We start from the raw sequence: 18738 nt of genomic DNA, 5'->3' as shown, positions 1-18738 counted from the left end.
AATTAGCAGAACAGCGAGTAAATGCAATTAAGAAATATTCTCCAATACGTGATTCTATAAAACAGCAGCTACAATTGCGTTAGGAAGTTCATGCGGAATTTACAGTAGACAAAGACCAGGTATTTAAACCAATTATGAAGAAAAAGAAAAAAATCGGTTGTTCCAGCAACTGAGGCAACACAAGAAACTCTTGAGACTTTACCATCTGATATTCCTCGCCGCCTTCAAACCCCACCACTATCACCACTAGTTCAGCCACCACTCGAAGTTCAACCACCACCACTATCAAGATGTAAAACCATCATAATACATAATTTTACTTAGGAGGGTATTGCTTTTATCAGGGATAAAGACCAAATATTTGATATTGCAGCGTTTGGGTATGGTCTTAGAGAACATTTATCTAAATCCCGAACATATTTATACTCTAAAATCGGGCAATTGGGTCAAAAATGTTTTTCGCTTTACCAGTAGTGCTCAACAAGTCAGAAGGGATCACAATAATTGTGAAATCCTTAAAAAGGCTGTAAAGTAATATGTTGCAAGTGGAAAAACAAATGGAAACAAAACATGAATAGCCACTATTTGTCAGCGGTTATTTAATGGTGGCGTCATGGACTGCAGCGGTAATCGGGCACTAATCTATTAAATTACCAACGATCACTATAGCGTTTAATGAGCTAGATCGGTAATAACTAAATAACATGATGATATAATCTGCAACGCGGATCTGAATCTGTCAGGTTGATACATTCACGTTTACCGGTTTATAAAGCGATCTACTGAGAGGGACTCTGTGTTATTTAAGGTTTATTCAGAAGGATAGCCCCAATAGCAGTTTCGACTGCAAAACAATTAGGCATAAAAGCCATCACAATTGTTCGTGATAAGGGTATTGGTCCTGTTAGTGATGCCGCTTGTAAAGCATTCTGACAAACAAGAGACCACCTAGAGAGAAAAATATAACCCCAAGTCTGTTAATGGGAAGTGGCGTAGCTCGACTGTCATTTTAAACAAATTAGAATATAATAAAATGTTCAAATCTCCATCTGATCCCCCACCAGTCCTCAAAGATGAATCAGTGTGTGATTATCAGTATTATTAATATGATGCGCGTGTACCTGACGCACATAGACGAACTGAGCTGCAAATTTAGGATACAAGCAGATATTTCATTCCCGCTCATGCATTCATTGATATCGAAGGTTAACTTTTAAAAGCATAAAATACAGCATACGGTGACCGAGTTTTTTTTTATAATAGAGTTATAGCGTTGTTTACTAGTGCCACGTACAGCATTGACGGAAAGAATATTGGACTATTGAGTTATGTCTCCAAAACGTCGACGTCGCTACGACGATTGGTGGGTTATCATAGTACAACGATGATGATTCGAGGTCTGCTGGTCCAGCAATGATGTTCGCGAAGGATAGCACTGATCATTCGAAGAACAGTAACGTGACAATCAGCGCCGCTAGAACCGAAGTTAAATTTGAAGCGAGAATTCACGGCAAGCCGATCAAAGTTAAACGGCGATGAAGAATTCTCATGTGTAATTTCAGTCACACATCTGTTGATTCTACAGAAATGTTAGAAAAGTAGTTTTCGGTGCTAAACACACAATAGTGCCAGTTCAAAAAGCCACGGACAGCGATACAATCTGGCATCTTGTTGGTGTTGTTATGGTAAGGTGATGCTGACAAAGCTTTCGCTATGGATGCCAAAAATAACACCATCACTGAAGCAGCAACAACAGCTGATCTCTTTCATGAACAACGGCGGAAAATCAAGGTGTCATGGTTGAAGATGACGACAGACATTGTCCAGAGTAACATTGCTGAATTATTCACGTGGTAGATAGCATCACAGCATGGAGTTTCAGTTCCATGGCATATAATTGTAGCCCTTCAGGAATATTCCAGAGTAGATTCACAACAGCGTAATCCAATTATATTTGATATGCTTGGGGTTAGTGAAGTATCTCTAAGAATATACGGTTATAAAGAATCATCCAAAAAAGTGTTACTAAATTTTAAGAACAATAATTTTGCAGGTGTCTATCATTGTCTGATGACATTCATGGAGCGTGATCAGGTAGTTGATTTTGGTTTGCTGATATATTAGCGGGAATTTACAACTATATATCCTATATATTATTTCTCGCTGCTACATTTATATTTGGTTAGGCAACCAGTCAAATACATACACTTTTGAGATCGTGCAGTACAATTACCTGCTAGTGGTCACAGAACAATCGCTGTTATACTGTCAGATAAGAGAAAGTCGCTTGAAGGCGATGGTGGACGAATGAGAGTCATTGATATACGTTGGAAAACATTTCATTAGATCATTCATGATGTTTTAATGGTATATCATCACGTCAACCTTACTCTGACACCTGTAAGTTTAAAAAGCTGAAATCGGCATTTTTAAAAAAAAAGAATTCTGAGCAACAATATATCTGAAATCACCGGCTTTGCAAGAGATAAAAATATCGCCGACTGAACGTCAGCTCCTGCACCACAATGACGATAAGAAATCAAAAACGGGCGTGCCACTTGAAGTTTCGGCGAATGCGATCATCATACAGCTAAGACCGGCGGTACATTTTCCACTTTTTGCGGCGATACCAGCACTTATTGTTTGAAAAGTGTCTGCATGGCACTGAAAAAGCAATAGGACAAGTATTAAAGACCAAAAAAGGGACGATGTCTCAGTTTATCAGGAAGGCTATATGGTCAAGGTGTGATACTGCCGGGGGTGTTTCGCTAAAACACCCCATGCCCAGTTTTAATGTACTTGATGCTGTTCAACTATTAAACGTAAAACACTTCAGATATGTTTTCAGGTGTGATCAATTATCGGAAAATCCAGACCGTGTGAAGCTGATATCATTAATTGCGATGACCGGCACAGGATTTCGCTGGGTTGCATACGTGATTGATCCAAGTCGTGTTGTTTAATTTGATTCGTATGTATTTACGCCACCAACATAATTTTTACAGTTTTGTCAGTGGTACTGCCTTTCCGATCTGGTATTCCACATCACAACACACAAAGTAACGGATTAACCTATATGTGGCCCATAAGTACTTGCTGTTTTTACCGCCGTGTGGGATTATCAGCGCCGCCTCATAAAGTCGTGCACGACTACACCATAATACGGCATTGTTTAAAACACGTTAATAATTTATAATGGTTGATATTTGCGAACGATTTGCTAGTAGCAAGGACCCGGGTGACATTGACTTATCAGCGTATGCAACAGGAGATGAATTTGCTGATCTTATGCGTCTCGCCGGGGTTGTTCCGGATGTAGTTGTTGTTTTTTAGGAACACCATGGGCGACTTAAGACGAGCAGTGTCAAATGGGTTGATATTATCTTGCGAGTTTCAGGTGCGACCAACAATAACATCGTAGTATTTACAGATGGTGGAAACATCAAAGACTCAAGTTTATAAATCGGAGGGACAATAGGAGAAATCTTTAAACATGCTGATAAAGCCGGAGATACAATGAAGGATTGAACATATTCAGATCTGAATATAATAATTATGTAACCACGTTTACGATTTGTCGCAGAAACATAAGTAGAGTCTTTAATGATTTCTTTGGAAATCCAAATCTCGTCGACATTATACTCTCTGAAATATGACTTCATTCATCAACACGGTATACACAGTAGGGTTTGGATCAGCAACATGGTCACATCAAAATGGCGATTTTGGATATTTACCACATATCCACGGCGTCATTTCACAGATAGATTTTGCGAAAACATGTCAGTCGTGTTAAATAAAGTATACCGGGGAAATATTCATACTGGATCGGGAAGATAGAAAATAAATAACCACAGCGACGTATTTGTGGTGCTTGGAATTCGTCGTGCGATCACTCAGTTGATTAATTAGTACATAAGAAGTGCAACAGTGAATTCCACACAAATCTGATAAACATAATCACGCATATACATAGAAGGCTTCGCTGTAAATATAGACGCAAAATAAAAACAAATATCGCAGATGACTCGTCGTCTTTGACAATTATTTATCCTGCAATATGGTGGTACACAGGTAGATTTGGTAGGCATCCCTAGGAGGGTTAGGGTAGATTGAGAAAACCGATGAAATCTGCATATGTGATATTTGGGTAGATTTGAAAAGAATGTCTCTAGTTTAATGCGGATTATTTCAGATCATAAAAACGTTATGATACATTTTCGTAAAGAATATACATCTGTATATTCATATTTAAGTTCACATGATCTTAATCATGTAAAAGAAGTGATCACTAGGCTAATACATGGAATGCGGGGGTTAATATGATTAGGATTATTTCAAAGAACTCTAATAGAATTAGTAATTAACAAGTGAGTAAATAAGAATATAGGAGGAGCGCATTTCATAATCCATTATCTTTATTATTTTAAGATCACTGAAGACCAGCTGCCTACGTTCAGACTACCATGGTTTGACATCGATAAATTATAGCACGATATCAATGACACGATTTGCGAATATTTTCTGAAGATTTATGCGGCGTGAAAAAAAAAACAGAAGCCCTACCGGTAGTTCTCTGACATACAACTATCCGGATGGCGGTGGTCCTCATATATCGCCCATTGTCTATATCACGTAAACGATTTTTCTGTAAACCTGGTATGTAACTTAGTCGACTGTACTTATACATCGTCTTGGAAAGCATCCCAAGGGCAGGCCCAGCAGGGATATGTTTGTAACAGCTTTTCTCCAGATGTCTCACCAGGTCATTTGGTTGTGTCAGCGCCCTTTAATCATGTTTATTTACGATGTCATAATCCATCGCTTTTACGAATACGTTTTCGTGTAACCGACAAAGATGATAATTTATTGCACACGCGAAGTGAAGAACAGACTGTTAGTTTTTATGTGCATATGCAGCCCACTATGAAGAAGACCGAAAAAATAGCACATCAATAGCAAACAATAACATATCATTTTGTGTCTTTATTTTATTTTGGTACTGCTAATGTTGCTATTCCGCCTTGGTGGATTCCAAAGCAATTTTTTTTAGCTGTTTCGAGTTTCATATTGTCGAGACAGCTCTGGTCGTATTTTTTCAGTCACCATTGTCAGTGGAACAAATTTAGCTATCTCGCGTTCATCGGTAGCTGGAACATAACCAATCGCAGTTCCATTTCTCGTTGAAGTAATTTGATAGCGCGATATTTTTCCTCTAGTGCATATCTTCCATCTTCCCGTCGCTGCTCTATATTTTCAAAATCAAGTTGAACCGCTAGACCATCTTGTTGTAATTGCCCAATCTCAGCAATAATCTTGTTAATATGTCACTGATTCATTGACATTGCATTTCTTTGATAAAAGTATTCATCGAGACCAAATCTGAGGGGTATTTCTCAGCGAAGGTGTGTTAACACCGTTAAAAATAACCAAACAATAACAGTTATCTCTGTACCACTGTGTAACGTAGATGACATCTTTTCTTTGTAATCTGCCTCATGAAAATATTCTGGCTGGATTTGATTGTTTGTTAAGCATCATCGTAAACCAAAAGATTATTACCATCGCCATCAAGATCTTCGACGGATGGCGCATCATTGATGTCAGTGATAAATTCAATAACAACATCGTCATCCTTTGCATTTTTATTCTATTCCTTAAGAACATTATAGCATCGTTGGTCATCTACGGATGGTGCCACATAATAAAGTTTATTCCATTTAAACCACCCCATTATCACCTTGAGCACCAACTGAGTTTTAATAGATCCAGACGGACCAATCATCAATGCTCGAATATCGTTTAGTAACACTAGATGATGCTATCTCGGTGCCTGCTAGTGTGTCGCTGATAAAAAATCACGTGTATATTGTACAAATATAGTATTACTTATAATCATGATATTTTATTGTGTTTGAAGAAAAAAGGTCATAGATACGACCGTGCTAAAAGCAACGACGTTGAGAAATACCTCTCGGGAACTTACAGGTACGTGCGTAAATGCGGCATAAAAAGTATAAGTTTGTAAGTGGTTATACGATGACTGGCGGTGACTTTGCTACGACACTCGGGAAATTACCAGGAACATCATGGGTGAAGTAGCCTGGGGGAAAAACATCTTCCGGGATAGAGTTAATGTGGTCCTGGAGTCCGACTTGATATTAGACTTGAAGAAGAAAATCAAACAAAACCAGGTGAATTTCCGTTAAATACGATTGATCAAGCATGCCATACTCATGACATCGCGTATAAATATAAAAATCTGCAACAACAACATATCGTGGACGTCAAGTTGATTCATAGGCTTGAAGTCTGTGAGAGAAAAAACCATAGGACAATCACTCGCCAACTGATTGATAAGATCGTCAGTGAGCAGCAAGCTGTGCGTTGGAGAGGTAATTAATGTCAGATAATTTCATAATGGAGTCTATTTTTTATAGTCCAACAGGATACTGAAAGGGTAAACAACTCTTGAGCGTGGACGGTGTGATGTCAGCACGCACAACAGTCATCTGGTAGATATATTGCTTTAACACACGACGTCATTGGCACATCACGTAAGCGGCGCACATACAAATACGCTTTGACGGTCTTTGACGTTACAAGCAGATACAAAGACGCAGATCTGCTATGAACTAAAACATCAACTGTAGTAGTGAGACGAGTTTGAACGAATGTGTTCATGTGAGCCCTTACTATCGCCACAGTTGCTACAGGCTGATCTTGGCAAAGAATTTCTCGGTGCAGTAACAACACTGATTCAACAACATAACGATAAAATCAGACACACAACGTTACATCAATATCAGGTAAGTTTTGAACGATTTAATCAAATAATGGCTGAACGATTGTTTAGACATCAGTACGTCCAATAATTACAGAGCAAGGACAGGTCTCATGAATGGGATACGAGACTACATCACGTGATAACCGCGTTAAACAGCGATGTAGTTCTCTAAAACCCATAGATGCAATCTCCAAGAAACATATCCTGATTAAAAGGGTAAGTCACTCAAAGCGTCCAGTGCTGTGCAGCAACCTGACAATCAGGTATTTATATGAGCCTGGTGAACTTGATTGTGTTGCTAAGGAGCAGCAAATCCCGTCTCGAGTGTAACCAAGAATGAAAGTTTTAAATTGGTAATCTCTGCTAAAAGGCCTGCAATCTACAGACTGGCTCCTCGATGTGGATTTGTCCGTGAACAATTATAGGTAATTCCAGAGAATACACAATTGCCACCATGTTGGATTAAGCGTCTCAGACGCTAGCGGTGACTCGGCCTCTGCAGCAAGAAAAGAACGCTATGTACTCTAAGTCTGTTTCGTTCAAGACATATCAGTGCCACATTTTCCCGTGTATGGTCCAGACTACTAGTGCGTCTGTCCACGGTAAAGTGTCGTACATCATTAGGGAAATATTTCCACCACGTTGTGTAACAGTACGCGCGGTGATTACTTTGTCATTGTTTCAGCGTCATGATAAATTCTACAACAAGATCAAACCGGCTTGGTTTTATGTGTCTTCTGGCACAGAATCAGCTAATTTTTTCTTTATGGTTGTCGGCAGTGATGACAAAGATTATGTAGCTGTTGGAATGTCGTCGGCTTCGCTTCAGTAGACAATCCTGTGCATTTGAGATATATTTGTAACTCTCGATACTGCCAAATATGCTAAATCTGAACATTCGATGAGATCATGGACAATTAAAACATTGGTATCTGAGATTGTTAGCACCTGCGACGAATGAATTGTTATCTCATATCCTAAAGATCAGCAAGTTGTTCTGCGACTTTGTGGTCTTTGACGAGGTCAACAACGTTTCCAACTGCGCTAGAGAATGCTGTGCAGCCTCTATGGGAACTTCAAAGATATCATTAAAAACATAGATTTTGCTGCGTATTAGTTCCTGAAATATTCACCAGAATATTTTGTCTACGTGAATCCGCTGAATAATAGTAACGTGCAACTGTCAGCGTCTGAACACTTTCCTGCTGAAGCTCAAATAGTCTACGTTGAAGTGAATCACGGAGGTTCTTTCGTTATACAAGTATCAGACCATTAAGGCGCCATAAGTTTAAAAAATTCAATATCGACGTTTCTGGAATCATACTTTGCGCTATCTGAAGCTGAGTCCTATCTGGCTGAAGTCTAACTATTTCAGCCGTCGTAATGATTCATCGCACGAACGGTGGTCGTACACTATTTCCTAGAAAAACGTCGACGTATCTATTTTAGCCAGTTATGTGTCAATTCTCCAGTAAACGGAGTAGATTTTCTTTGATCTACGCACATGCTAATTGCCGAGTTTTTCGTTGACAGCCAATCGAGAATAATTTTAACATGTCTTTGGATACAGTACATATATTGTCCCAAATGATGATTTTATGATAGGTCTTTCATCCATTTGTTCGGGGGTTCACACATCACCATGTCGTCGAAAGAAGCTGTGATACGTGCATAACGTAAGCCCCCGCTGTTTTATCTCTCTGGCAAGACGGCGAGTTCGGGTCAGCACAATCATATCTGAATTGTTAAATAATTCCATCGCATGTGTTATTTTGCCAGAACCTCTTGAACCATTGAGTTATATCGTGCTATGTCTCGTAATTGGATCATCCACTGACGGAGACGATGATGGTTCTGATAATTTATTGTTGTGGTAATACACCGTAGTTGATTTAACATCAACTGGTTTAGAATAATTACGTATTTGTTCACGCTTTATTCTCCAGTGACCCAAACGTGTGTTATCTGAGTCAGTAGTAGCATCCGTAAACATCCGTCCTTTGTGATTGCACGTTAACGCGACCTAAGTACTCCTCTCGCCGCCGTATCTGCGATCGCAAAATCCAGTTTTGCCGGGTCCATCATTAATATTGCACAACGGGTTTATTATCAGATGTGGCACATAACCTGAATTTACCGATAATTTATCTGCATATATCTTTATCATTGTGCAGTAACCAAACTGTCTTCGCCGGCCTGTACAAAATTATCGCAGATGTTACCGTTAACCACGTGAGAATCTTAGCGTCCAACATGTATTGTAATATCACTATAGGAGCCCAGCCACGTTGAGCTTTGCACAACAGTAATTGAGATTAACACTGGTATCCGGTCCATTAACATGTCGACCAAACAAGATAGGTATAACCAGATGAATATTTGCTGAAACTCGAATGATTCAATCTCGGCAAATATAGTCAGATAAAAAAATACATGCAGCGGATCATTCTATGATATTCTGGTCGTTTTGTGTGCTGGATGACCGAATCGTTGGACATACTGATTACAATCACGATATGCAACTCAGCTGAGATCATATCGGCAGAATTATATCTTGTCTTCCAAATTTCGCCGTGTCCCAACTCGACACATGAACACGATATATCGTCAAGAAATTCTTTTAGAGTTGAAAGCTATGAATTTTTGTAATGTTATATGAGCCACAAGAGACTATATTGTAAAACAGTGTTTGAATACTTCACCATTGTCGCCGTTGTATTTTTACGAAATCTGTTTAATCGCACGTTTCACGTGCACGTTGGAGAGATTCCTTCCGATCAAGTACACCTGATAGAATAATCTAGTGGTGCATTGTAATTCAATCTTGGTTAGCCTCTGGATTGCCCTTGTCGTTAACAAATATTTTGTCTGATCATGCAATTTTTCTTGTGCGATTTTGACCTCGGAAAATTCGGTTTAACTCCAGTCAGTTTTTAATACCTTTCCCGCGGTAGATTTGCAACATTCGAATTTTTAATTGCTGTAGTATTCGATATACTTTCTTTAATGTAATGTAACTTTCCTATAATTACAAACAAATAATATAACTACAATTATGCACGAGAAAAAAGTAATTGCAGGTGGCTAAAGGTCAGTAACTACTTGTTTAGAAACAAACAATCGTGGAGATTACTGTAGTGTCCATATGATAAATATCAGACTTGGCATTACCTGTCCGAAACCGTGTCTGATAGGTGAAGTGGGAGCAAAAGGGAAAGCAGAACTTTGTATCGCTTGTGGTGGACATAAATATCGCCCTTTGAAAAGATACTTCGAAATAATGAACGATGATGAGAATGTTAAAATACAGGACACATACAATTATATAGAGAGATAAATTAAAAATAATACGGTCCTATTATTGGAAGTAAAATAATAACATGAGTCAAGTTTTAAAAATATTGATGAATTTGCGAAACATTCGATCTTCACAAACAATAAGGCTAATAAAGCCAAAGCCATCAGAAACTGTTGATTGAAAAACAATCGGTATTGTCAGTGAAATGGACGAAAAGCATGATCGGTGTTGGCATACCTTGTGAAAAGAAAACAAATATATACTGCCCACATATTTGTTTATGGGCGCTTTAATGGCGATATCAATCATAATTAATCACGTGGATTCTGATATAACAGATAGTTTTTCCACGTTTGCTGTTTCCACTCTGTGTAACCGCTTGCAAGTTTCCAGATTGTTATCAGATGCAAAAATAAAACGACCACGAGAACACGTTTGGCCAATTAGCATTGATACATTAGAAACCAAATATATCAAATCAATGGCATTTTGATATTTGTAAAAAAATCAGTGCAATATGTAGCAGTTGGTGTAATTATGACAGCAACGTCAACAATTTTAACAAAATATTTTTTTTACTTATACTGATCAGTAATCAATATCGATAAAATCGTTGGATTGGGGTTTTGTAACAAGAAATACAATATGTTTTTAAGAGGGGACTACAAAATGGAGCTTTTATTTTGCAGTAGTAGTTGGTAGTTTTTCTTGTTTATGCCCCAGATTACAAAATTGTGACTTTAATTGATTCCATTGTCAATGCAGAAGTAATCATTATTATTATTGCAACAGCAATTTAATTACAGATCACTAGTCAGTGGACATAAAAAGATTTTGGTACATAGTTAATGTAACGTATTGTTTTTACTACAACGAATTGCCGGAATGCATATTTAACTCACAAGTAAGAGGTTCCCTAGTGCGAATATACTGATATAATTATCTAAGACCACCGCTGGTATAGTACATATAATTTTAACTGTATCGAGGACAGACAAGCTTTCGATCGACCTGTGAAAACTCACTTCACGTTCGATCCCAATATTGTTGGCGGTTGTAAGAAAATATTATAAATGGGAAGGCGGCCACAAGCAATTGAAAAAGATGAAATATCATTGAAATAGGTAATTGTAAAACTTTACCCAGGTGCACTTGCGTGCCTCACCCACCCACCCCGCCAAATAAGTATGTTCCTTTTATAGTCGGGTTCACTTAGGGTGGAGGTGTGTTGGTTTACAGATTAACAAATTAAAACTCAGCATGGATAGCCCTCTGAACCCCTAAAATTTCGTTCTAAAATTTCTTTTTGCTCTAAGCGATTCGCGGGGGGGGGGGGGGGTTAGGTTCACATACAATGGAAACAATAACTATAACAATAACTAATGATATTCAGCATCGGTCAGTTGGGCGTTGCAGTCTCCTTTTCCTATTTTGTTTTCATGCTAAAACCAGATTTCATATAAGCCTCATATTCAAATTTGGTAACTAATAAATATACATTGCTACACGTAGAATCAACACCCTTACAAGGTCCGGATTGGCAAATAGGCCTTGATTGGGTGGTGGTGGTGGTGTCGATTCTACTTTTCTGGTCGGTCGAGCCCTTCTGCTTCTCAGGTAGTAAATATGATTGGTTGAATTTTTATGGTGGATATATATGAATTACAAATACTAGCAGGAAATAAAGTTTCCAAAGCCTGTTGATTCACTGACCTTCTTTCCTTGCTCTCCACTCTCTAGTTTCGTGATCAATTTCACAGCGCATATCGTGAATTTCAATGCCTTCGGTAGATTCTCTATCCGCTTCTTTGACTTCTTCATTCAACAAACGTTTAGTAAGAGAGGTTTTTCCAACACCGAGATGCCCAACAATCATTAATCGGATGTTGTACACCCTTTCTCTTCCAGCGGACAATGCTTCCCTATACAGTTTTTGAGACTGTTTATCCATTCGACGAATTTCATAGGGCAATGCTGTGCGGACATCACCTGAAGATTTTAAGGACAAGACACTAAAATAAATAGCTACAAAATAAATAATCGCACAATGTGAATTACACCTTTTTACCCTGTGAGCATTTATTTAAACAGCCACTCTAAATCTTGATCTATGAATAGCATACATGGGGTACGTATAACATATATAGCGTGAACTTTTTCCCTCAAATAACACTTGAGGAAGCATATTGTTTTTCCTTATTTCATTAGAATGCTTTTGAATATATATGATGAAGTATAAGGTATATCGTTCCTTATAATAATTGGGACAGTAGATACACAACTTAAGGAAGTTTTGTTTTATACTTAAAGCGTGTATATATTATCTATTATTGTAATAGAACAACACGAGAAACAAATATATTAGCAATAGTGCAAAATAGAACTTCTGATAAAAAGATTTTAATTTTATATATGTTATGTATTCATAACTTAAGTATTCCTCCGAATGTACCTTTCTCTGCCAGTATATTTAACACAATCTCTATCAGCTATTATACCAACAATAATAATTTGTATTTAAAAGCACTGCATGTTATTGGCGTTTAACATCAAATTTTCACTTTATGAAACGAAAGGTTGATGTTAAGATCAATATATAATGAATAGAACAAAAGGTATAATGAATTTTATCATTGTTTCTTTTGCATTGAAGAATAGTCAACAATAGATACATGCTTATACTTGATAGACCCAAAAACTGCATTATATATTTTTGCACAGTTATTCGTCTACTCACAAAGGCAATTATGAAAACCTAAGACAAAATATGTAAAATGTATGTACATAAGGAGTGTAAGGTTTCAGGATCGGCACATAACAAATGCGAATTTATTTTCAAATACCCAAACCACATGTCATACTTCATTCAAAAATAATTTAACAATTGCATATATCTCCTGATAAATTCACTTCTGATAACTGATAAAGTGGTTTAGACAAGAAATGCATTTAATTTAGCAAGGTTTTTCTGGTTAGTATATTTGTAAAAAGAGAAAAGCATGTAATGCTTGAAAAGACAATCAACTTTGTTGACGGCTTTAGTCTCATTGTACAGTGAATTAAGATCGGGCTAAAAGTATGTTTTATGTCAAATTCACCCAGGCACTTGACCATTGTACATACTTAACAACTTGTGTAGTTATATTAGTTTAGATAAACCAATTGCTAATAATGATGACCAAAATAGTTATCATTTTAAATCGTTGCGTCACATTAAGACTTTCGGAATGTATAATTAAACATAATTACAAATGAGACCCAGCTCAGTATAACAGAGCCCCTAGATTAACCCATGATTGATTATTTTAAGATAACAAGTTCCCTTTTTAACAAATCTGATACGGTCATGATGACTCATAGGGGAATAGAAGGTAATGATAGCCAAATGTTGCACATGTACACAAATTAATTTATGCATACAACTGACATAAAGATTGTAGGATCAAATTTTGTTGAGTAGGAGATACCATATGGTGACTCAATATGTGGCTATAAAATATCAATCTTTATAGGTGGATATGACATCAATACCAATAATTAAAATATTTAGAGGGAACACGAAGAACAGACTAGATGGAATGAGACAAATATGCTAGAAATACTAGACAACAACGACATTGGTTGCATTTTACAGAGTATTTAGTGATTACTTTTTGCTACCATTTCATCGACTACTAGCTATGTCCAAAGAGACCAATTCGGGGGCAAGAGAGATTTACCCTAGTTACAAAACTGGCGATCATTAAATACAGGTGCATAGACCAACTGTATCTAGTCTATAATTCATAAGAAAAGAGATATATATGCCGTTCATTAAGGATTTTTAAAACCGTAAATAAAATTGGAATTAAAACTACAACATATAGATACACAGCTGTTTTGCTTAATAAGTACCTGCGGTTAAAATTTTATATACAATTAAATATAAATTGAACATAAAAGCAACAAATCTTTAAAAAAAAAACAACGTATTTTTGATCAGTGGATAAAATAAATATGTTGTTACTAAACAGATTAAATATGTACGTTAAATTATAAGGGGATCAAACAGTACACTGTGCTTAGATAATTTAGTTAGCTAAACAGCGATGTATATTATCAAAGATTATTGTCCACTTTGTTGTTGTTCTTTGACAATATTAATATATTGTGGAGTGTGCATATCGTTTGAGGGAATGGTTACGTTTTTCTTTCACCTAATTTGGTATTACATGATAATTTTCAAAAACAATTTCGATTGTCCTTCCCCATACACAATATCACAACCAATATTTGTTTGTGTAAATTTGGGTAATTTGTTAAGTTCACCAACACGAACAGTAATAAATCTCCACTACTATAGCTAGTTTAGTTTATATTGTTCTTTAGTAAAAGTGCCATCCATCAAATTTATATTCTGGTCTATGATGCTAAAGTTTTCTTTCTCTCTCTTTTCGGTGACTTTTTGTATGTTTTGTTCAACCGACCTTGCAGACTGGTGATTCGTATTCAGTACAAATGTATAAGATTTTAATACCTATTTCAATACGTACCAAATCAAATGCATTATTGACTCCATAACTTATAATGGTGTGGGATTCCTTTTGGTACACTTGTATAAGACTGCATCGATTTTAATCGATTGTTTTCAATGTTTCCTTCGGCATCACACTGATACTAAGAAACAGATTTTAGCATCCCATGGAAAATGGATACATTACTAACAGAGAACCAAATTAATGAATAGTTTGAAGTCCTTACACATCGGCGTCAGATTATAAGTGTCATAAAAGACGTCATTATATATTTCTTTTTATATCTAAACCACATATATTGAGGCTTAATCTCTCAAAAAAGTTCCAGACACGATTTGTTTCCACATTCTCTTCGTTAGAGTTACAGCTTACCGCAAAAGTCTTGCACGGAAGCTGTTTCTGATATGTTAGGCGTTCGCATTCTTTAACGGGTTAGCGAGTATCACGCCTTTACTATTTACTAATCTTGAAGTACATATGTATCAAACGGTGACCCTCTGAACAAATACTTAGCACCCACCCAATGATCGTTTGTCGGTTATGATAACGCTTGAGACTGTACTCATGTTGTAAATCAGTATGCGTTCATTTTAAAGGTTGTAAAGAAAGCAGATGAAGTTGGCTTACAGCCATTGGCATACAGTTACTTAATGATAATCAGTCCATCAACGTTCGATGTGCCTGCTTCTTGATTCGAGTATAAATCTCGTTTCATGGCATGGACCCACCTTTATAGTATGTGTAGGATAGTCAGGGAGAGAATTAGAAACGTGTTTAAATTGTGCAAGAAGAACAAGTATTACCTCCAAAAAGAAAACCACTATAGAGAATAGATGAAATAGAGAAGGCATAGCTGATTAAACATTTCATAAAGCTATTAAAATAGCAAGGAACTTGATCATTTGGATCCAATAAGGCCACTTGATATATTTGAAGTTTTGGCAAATATCATCTTAGTAAAGCAATGAAATATTCGAATATGGAATATGTGACTTCGCAATCAACTGGCGGGGCCAAGATGTCTAAGAAATGTCAAAGACCAAACCGTACAACTTGAAGCAGTTGATGCTAAAATAATGTAATATAGTCAGTCAGAAGCCAGTGACAAATAACATCAAGAAAAATATCAATTATTGACGAAGCAGCAGAGACTAGTTAAAATGAAGCAGGTGATTGAAGAACTCCCTGACATGAGTGGGCTGGAAATGTCGTCCCAGCACGACTAAGAACTCCCTGACATGAGTGGGCACGACTAAGTAACAATTCCTAAGATTAGACAGTAGATTCTGATAAGGCTTAAATCCTTGACACGCGTCAAGTGCTACAAAAATGCGGCCAGAGAGGACATACTAAGATAAAATGTCAAGATTTAATCAAATTTGAAGGAAACACGAATGGCCAAGCTTTAGTCGACGCAACGAGACAATAACGCGTGGGTAATGACTAGCACTATGAATGTTGCCTTAAGAGATGGAAATAAATATCCCAACAGCGGTTGGAGTTTAGATCTTAACGAACAAAACATGAATGATTGTAGTAGCAACGTACAATGTCATGATATTAAGTGCATAATTGATCTTTGAGCTACTAGATCTAATAGATTGTATTGGCAAATTCCCACCAAAAAGGTTAAAGCTAAACAAATTATTGTTTCTGCATGACGGTATCAAGCTGTCAATTGTAGGACAGACAACCTTCGAGTTTGGTATGGGCACCAATATGTATCGCATCAGACAGATAGTGTGATTGATGTCGCCAGGATCATACGGTTTAATTTAATGAGAGAGAATTATGGTTACTGCGAAAAGATTCCTGACAAGTACCGTTAGTCATGTGCAAAGAAATTCTGGTATTCTAATAGTTCGGTATGTTAACTCCATGAACGAAAGGAATCGGAACGTCTTTGTAAAGTCCTGGGGAAGAGAGCGAGAAACGAGAAGCACACATAAACGCGTGCAAGAAGAATAAACGATTACAGAAATTGAAACTACGACGTGCGTATATAGGCATATTTATACTACTATCTAACGATGATGGAATGCTCTACGAAGGCCATATCAACACGTGTCTTGAAAGATCGATCACATGTTACTGGTTATAGAAGTCGTTCCAATCACAACAAAATCACTAAAGCAAGCTGCCAAGATTTTGGGATCAGACGGATTCGAAGCAAATCACACATCTAGCACTGCCAGCAGTACCAAAAGAGGCCACTTGCACATCTTATTTTCAACTGTTTCAACGGTACATTAAACACATTAAAGACCACATCCCCTGAGGAAATGAAACCTAAAAGCATTTCCCAGGGACATAATGAGGCGTACTGGCCTTGAAGGATATTGCAGCCAAGACTATAGACTAGAGTCCAAAGCTCTGCTAATTGGACTACCATGCCCGAAGCGGGCTGGAATACTTATAGGAACTGGAAAGGATATCTTTCCCTCAACATAATTGGTTGATGGACGTCGGACTGCGCTGAACAAGGATATGTGCTCATCTTTCATGATACTTTATTTCTTCCAGTATATGCACTGATTGGTCTGTGCATGCAAAAGTGTGCAGACATAAACGCAAGGATCTATGCAGACAGAGGCATATATTATCCCTAAAGATAAATTAAATTTTGCAAACAGAGCTTTATAAGAGGGTTATGTCAATCCAAACAAAACTTGAGCGATGAAATGGCGCTGAACATGAAGAGATAAAATAAATAAAACACAGACGTTAGAAGTATATACAATATATACCTGAGAAAATTCGGTCATTCACATGTGCCTATGGACAAAAACAAACAAACTAGATTATTAAAAAACATTTTTTCTCTCATTCTCACTGCCTGTTTCTCCCTCTGTCTCTCTTTCTCGCTATATATATATATATATATATATATATATATATATATATATATATATATATATATATATATATATATATATATATATATATATATATATGTATGCATGTATGTATGTATGTATATGCATGCCTAGTCTGTGACCCAATATAACAGCCCCGTTCATCACTGCCAAGGATGCTTCGCAGGGTATGACGACCTTAACCTTTGGGAAAGCCTTTATTACGGCTTCTTGTATAAGCAGGCAATCAGTGAATCCGCCAACCATACACAAAGTTGAGGTTCCCGTTACCCCTGGCTTCTCAAGAATATGCAAAAGGTATTCTGTGAGGCTACTGCTACAGTTTTGGTAAAGACTTCTGAACAGGTCAGCGTCAAGCCTCATTTTATCACTAAACAAATGAATTTTCCCTCTAAAAGGAGATTGCTCTATAGCATTTATGATTGTCTCTTCGCTTTCTCTTTCGAAAATATGGTAAAGCATCACCCTGACCCTCATGGTTATAGAAATCGATTTCGTAGATGCGTTTCTTTTCGTGTTTTCAAAATCTCTCATCATTAATATGTAGTCATACATGTTTTCCTGACAAAATTTCTTGAACACACGCGCCCCAAAGATTTTGATGATTATTTGGTTGAATTCCTCATCTACTTTAGTGCCACCACACAGTGTACTCATGGCTTTGTAAACCTCATTGATTGTTCCATCAGCTTGCTTCTCGTAGACTGTAATGTTTACCGCTTCACCTAGAAAACATACAAATTAATTAATTTGTTTAGTAGATAAAATTAAGTCAAACTAAACAATAAACTACATCATTTGTTGAAATATTTACACAGACACCACATGTACATGAGTTGTTTAATTAAATTAATGTGAAAAATTAAGTCCACGTTCAGCTCAACCAAAAGGTTAACCAATTCATGATGAGAGCGCGATATGCATAGAATATAGTATAGCATTGTGTTCGCAATACAAATGTAGTTAAGTACTTACTAATTGGAAAAGGTAAATCATGCTTTTTAAAACCCATTTTAATGCTTGTTCTTCATTCTTTGATTAATGTGAAACAATTTCATAAATTAGAAAACAACAGCACAAATGTTTACCTCCTAGATCTATAACCATATACTTGTTGTCATCAAATTTGTCCTTGCTAGAGAAACGATTAGAGGGAAGCAGGTGACAGTACATGGCGGCAGCTTCGGGTTCCAGGACTATGTTCAGGTTTCCATTGTCTATACCAGCCTGTGTGAGAAAGATTGTTTTATAGACAGAAAACAT

At 37.0% G+C, this 18738-nt stretch overlaps 2 protein-coding genes across 3 annotated transcripts in view; both read right to left on the bottom strand.

Moving 5' to 3' along the window:
• Window positions 1-12395, bottom strand: part of LOC149797787 (uncharacterized) — a 39620-nt gene extending 27225 nt beyond the window's left edge. For both annotated transcript variants that reach the window (XM_089960484.1, XM_089960485.1), the window contains exon 1: window positions 11799-12395. In XM_089960484.1, the coding sequence (XP_089816610.1) occupies window positions 11799-12036 (238 nt within the window). In that variant the 5' untranslated portion in view covers window positions 12037-12395. The remainder of the gene's footprint in view (window positions 1-11798) is intronic.
• Window positions 12396-13968: 1573 nt separating this feature from the next.
• On the bottom strand, window positions 13969-18738 carry LOC149797786 (heat shock 70 kDa protein 12A-like). Its single transcript, XM_089960804.1, has 3 exons — window positions 18564-18738; window positions 17586-18200; window positions 13969-13979 (listed from the first exon to the last, which is right to left on the bottom strand). The coding sequence occupies exons 1-3, from the start codon at window positions 18736-18738 to the stop codon at window positions 13969-13971; spliced, it is 801 nt and encodes a 266-aa protein (XP_089816930.1).

The sequence above is a fragment of the Sinohyriopsis cumingii genome, chromosome 6, assembly GCF_028554795.1.
Source record: "Sinohyriopsis cumingii isolate HCF-2022 chromosome 6, ASM2855479v2, whole genome shotgun sequence".
Lineage (NCBI taxonomy): Eukaryota > Metazoa > Mollusca > Bivalvia > Unionida > Unionidae > Sinohyriopsis > Sinohyriopsis cumingii.
The sequence above is the reverse complement of the archived record's forward strand: the minus strand, read 5'-3'. Positions and strand labels throughout refer to the sequence as shown.

Excerpts from the sequence above, each read along its gene's own strand:
- LOC149797786 (XM_089960804.1), bottom strand. The coding sequence starts at position 18,738 with ATGTTTTCTGTCTATAAAACAATCTTTCTCACACAGGCTGGTATAGAC. Across the intron at positions 18,201-18,563 it reads TATGGTTATAGATCTAGGAG|GTGAAGCGGTAAACATTACA; the intron begins GTAAACATTTGT and ends TATGTTTTCTAG.